The 3,690-nt window shown below is 44.7% G+C and overlaps 1 protein-coding gene and 1 long non-coding RNA gene across 7 annotated transcripts in view; one reads left to right on the top strand and one right to left on the bottom strand.

Moving 5' to 3' along the window:
• The window catches only part of chd3 (chromodomain helicase DNA binding protein 3), a 46,821-nt gene that overhangs the window by 38,395 nt on the left and 4,736 nt on the right, over nucleotides 1-3,690 (bottom strand). For 4 of the 6 annotated variants that reach the window (XM_032543915.1, XM_032543914.1, XM_032543916.1 and 1 more), the window contains exons 2-4: nucleotides 1,428-1,555; nucleotides 1,114-1,302; nucleotides 593-720 (exon numbers count right to left, since the gene is read on the bottom strand). In XM_032543915.1, coding sequence (XP_032399806.1) covers nucleotides 593-720; nucleotides 1,114-1,302; nucleotides 1,428-1,555 — 445 coding nt within the window. The remainder of the gene's footprint in view (nucleotides 1-592; nucleotides 721-1,113; nucleotides 1,303-1,427; nucleotides 1,556-3,690) is intronic. The other 2 variants (XM_032543917.1, XM_032543912.1) reach the window with 1 other exon arrangement.
• LOC116706896 (uncharacterized) overlaps nucleotides 3,539-3,690 on the top strand; it is a 4,687-nt gene continuing 4,535 nt past the window's right edge. The window contains exon 1 of the long non-coding RNA XR_004336360.1: nucleotides 3,539-3,690. This exon is cut by the window's right edge and continues 266 nt beyond it. This is a non-coding gene — a long non-coding RNA (uncharacterized LOC116706896).

The following is a 3,690-nucleotide window of genomic DNA, read 5'->3' as shown; positions in this document are numbered from 1 at the left end:
GACTGCTATTATTTTGAACACAACTGTACAAGCTCTCAACAGGCAGACCTGAGAAGTAGAAACATAAACAAGATCCCACTCCAAACAGGACTTGTTTTGTGAGTCGTCACTGACATTAACCTTGCACCCTACGCATAGAAGGACATGTAGGACCTGACAGGAGAGCACCAATTTCTCTGTCATTATGAATAGTGCAGATGTTATAGTTCTGCAGGACTATAGAGATCACATACTCAACATCCAAACAGCAGCAAAATGCTCCTTTAATTCCTTAAATCTATCCTTCAAGCCACACTCAGCAACTCACCAAAGACAAGATAAAATGGGACATTTAAACACCACATCTTGCTACCTTAAAACTTGTAGTTAACCACAAGCAAGCTCTTTTGAAAATAAAAGATGCGATTGCTGAGGACTGTGGCATGTGAGCTTGAAAATAACTTGGCTACAACTGCATCACCATGCCAGCACTACTTGTTGACATTGAAAAACAATGAATATGTATATGTGATATTTGCTGGTCTTGATTTAACCAACAGCGATAGCCAGCAGTCCACATCAACACCACGTGAAAACAAGAGGAATACTGTACCTCATGAACTGGCTGAAGGCTTTGTAGTTGGTGAGTTCCCTGTAGTCCTCCTCTGTGAAGGTATGGTCAACATCCTCCAGACCCCACTCCTTCGCCAGCTGGGCCGAGGTCTTCTGCTCTATTGGCTGCTGAGAGGAAACCACCAATGAGAGGCCATAAATGTAAATGTGCTGTATTTATATAGCGCTTTTCCAGTCTTAACAACTGCTCAAAGCGCTTTTACGACTACAGGATACATTCACCATTCACACACATTCATACACTGTGGCCGGGGCTGCCGTACAAGGTGCCACCTGCTCATCAGATAAACATTCATACACATTCACACTCCGATGCGCAGCACCAGGGGCAACTCGGGGTTCAGTGTCTTGCCCAAGGACACTTCGACAATGACTGCAGGGGCAGGGATCGAACCACCAACCTTCCGATTGGCAGGCAACCGCTCTACCACTGAGCCACAGCCGCCCAAGACAATAAAGACAATGGACGTTTCAAAGAAGACTTTTAGGATTATGCTTTACCTTTGTTGATTCCTCCTGACTGCTGTCTCGGTCGCCATCGACTTTTTTCTTCTTCTTGGTTTTCTTCTCCTTCCTTTCTTTATGTTTCTTCTTTTTCTTTTTCTCTCCAGATCCATAGTCACTGGCTATGCTGTCCGAGTTCTCGCCGTAGTCTCTTTCTCTGTCCGAGTCTCTCTCTACATCGCTGTCCTGAAGAGGAGACGACAGAGGAAGACATTAAAGAAATAATTAAAAAGGTGTAATGCAGTCAGCAAAGTAAAAAAATAAAAATAAAAAATAAAATAAGCCAAAGCATGACAGGTTAACAAACTTACAATCTTCTTGCGTTTTTTTGCTTTGACAGGTTTCCCCTCTTTGTCTTTCTTCTTTGTGTCCTTCTTTTTCTTCGGCCGCCCTTTCTTCCTGCACGGGACCTCTCTGTCTGATATATCTGCCTCTTCGTCTAGAGAAGTGACAGGGTTAAAGAATGCGTGAAAGACAGACAGCTAGTAGAATCAGATAAGCATTAATCTTCTCAAACGCTTCCCAACACTCAGCTAATCCCTGTTGAACATAATTACACACAACAAAAGCAGCATGAAAGCCATGGTGGCTTCAGCGACCTCTGACCCTGCCTGAATTGTGGCACATGCTAAATTAGATACACTTTGTCAGAGGACTGTAAGTAGGTTTGACAGCTGGTGTTGGTAAATCCATAGTATGGGGATAATTGGTTTATTGGCAAGGCCAAAGTGTGAAAACAAAGCTGAAAAAAGCATCCGTAAATCCTGATTTGTAACAACAGAATTTAAAAAAATCTAATGTTTTTTCTAAAAAAAAATAATTTACTTTTGATTTGGGGGAATACAAATTAGTAGAAATACAAACAGTTTCCTCCTGTCTTATATAATAGAAGACTCCCAGCCACAGTGCATCTCAAAATACTTTCATTTTAAATGATGTGGAACTATCAGGTCAGCTATTCCCCATGGTGCCTGAGCAATATCACAACCACAGGGGAAGCAATTTAACCTGCAACCCGACCTGGCTTGGAGTAGAAAAAGAGAAATAGCACCAGCCTCGGCTCCATAAAAAACTGAATGCAGCAATGCATTAAAGCATGACAACAACATGGGCTGCGGTCAAGCAACCAGCCTCTTTGATAGGCTACATTTTGTCGGATTTTATTGTCTGCCTGCCTTTGTTGGTGAGCTCTCCCACCAGCAGCAGCAGCAGCAGCAGCAGCCCCCCACCACCACCACCTCCTCCTCACTCCCACCCCGTCCAACAACTAACCCCGCTTCCCGCGTATCCGTGCAGCGTTCGCCGCCGCTGTAGCGCCGGGGGCGGCAGTAGCACGCACGCGGGGCTCGGTGATTCAGAGGCCGCCAGCGGGACGGAGCGGTGAACTGGAACGACTTCTTCGCTCTGCAATTCCCACACAGGGGCCCCAACCACAGCTGTGACCGCTGCTAGAGGTCGTGAGGGGGTTAAGGTCCTCGACGGGACGCCCGACACTAATGTATCTGTCTGGCACGGCACGGCATGGTTTGCATGGTCCGGAGTCAAGCTAATTAAGACCAAAGACAAAGCAATGGATGATTCCTGTAATATTCAGATAGGAAATTATACTTGCGTCCCGTTGATCCCGAGTAAACTTAACTCTCTTTTGACATGTGCACTTTTAGGTTTCTCTGTTACATCTGCATTGCATCCAGTCCAAAATATTAGGCAACTAGTTATTAAGGTAAATGAATAATATAGAACCTTAAGGCTGCTGCACTGCTATTTTTGACTTGTACTGTTGCAGTGTGGTTAACCAACCACTACTTTCTGCACCCTTTACCTTCACTGCAACCCCGTGCAGCTTCACTGTCACAGAAACTTCAAGAATGTCATATAGGCCTAGAACTATGCATCATCCTTTTTATACAATATAATCATATTGCTGCTGAAAGAAGCAAAACAACAACAACCACACACTGTTGTATTTGATACCATTACATTTAATAAACGTGTTATTCAGCTAATTATTGGGCATGTACCAAAGGCAGCTACATAGTCACACCTCCCTGGAAATGAGCAGCATGCAGCAGCAGTGTCCTATTTTGATCTGTCATAGCAACGATGGGGTAGTGGGGGCAAGTTTCTGTCTGGTACCACGGTTTTACACAATCACCCAGCTTTCATGTCTGCCCAGCCAAACGCGTCGTCTCTCTTCTCGAGATGGGTATCAGTGTAGCCTCCGGCCAGGGGAGTCCATGTTTTTTGCCGTGAGCTGTTTAACCCTTCAGGGCGACCTTATTACCCTGCTCGTCAACGTGTCACGTCTAGGAGCTGTCAAAAAGGGGATTTAAGGGACAAACATGCAGCAACTTTCGATGGTGGAGAAGTGAGCTTTGCGACAAAAAAAAAAAAACCCCAGCTGTGGCAAGTTTAGTTTAAACTTTGTTGGGATGTGCTGGAGATGACGAGGAAGTGAAGTGGGAGAAAAGTAGCATAGGCTATAGCAACACCCCAGGAACACATCTTTTGTATAGTTGCAAACTGGAGAGGAGTTGTGTTTCTGTTTTCAAAGCGCGCTCTCGTTTTTTTTTT

Source organism: Etheostoma spectabile, chromosome 19, assembly GCF_008692095.1.
Source record: "Etheostoma spectabile isolate EspeVRDwgs_2016 chromosome 19, UIUC_Espe_1.0, whole genome shotgun sequence".
Classification (NCBI taxonomy): domain Eukaryota; kingdom Metazoa; phylum Chordata; class Actinopteri; order Perciformes; family Percidae; genus Etheostoma; species Etheostoma spectabile.
Note: the sequence above shows the minus strand (reverse complement) of the source record. Positions and strands in the feature narration are given on the sequence as shown.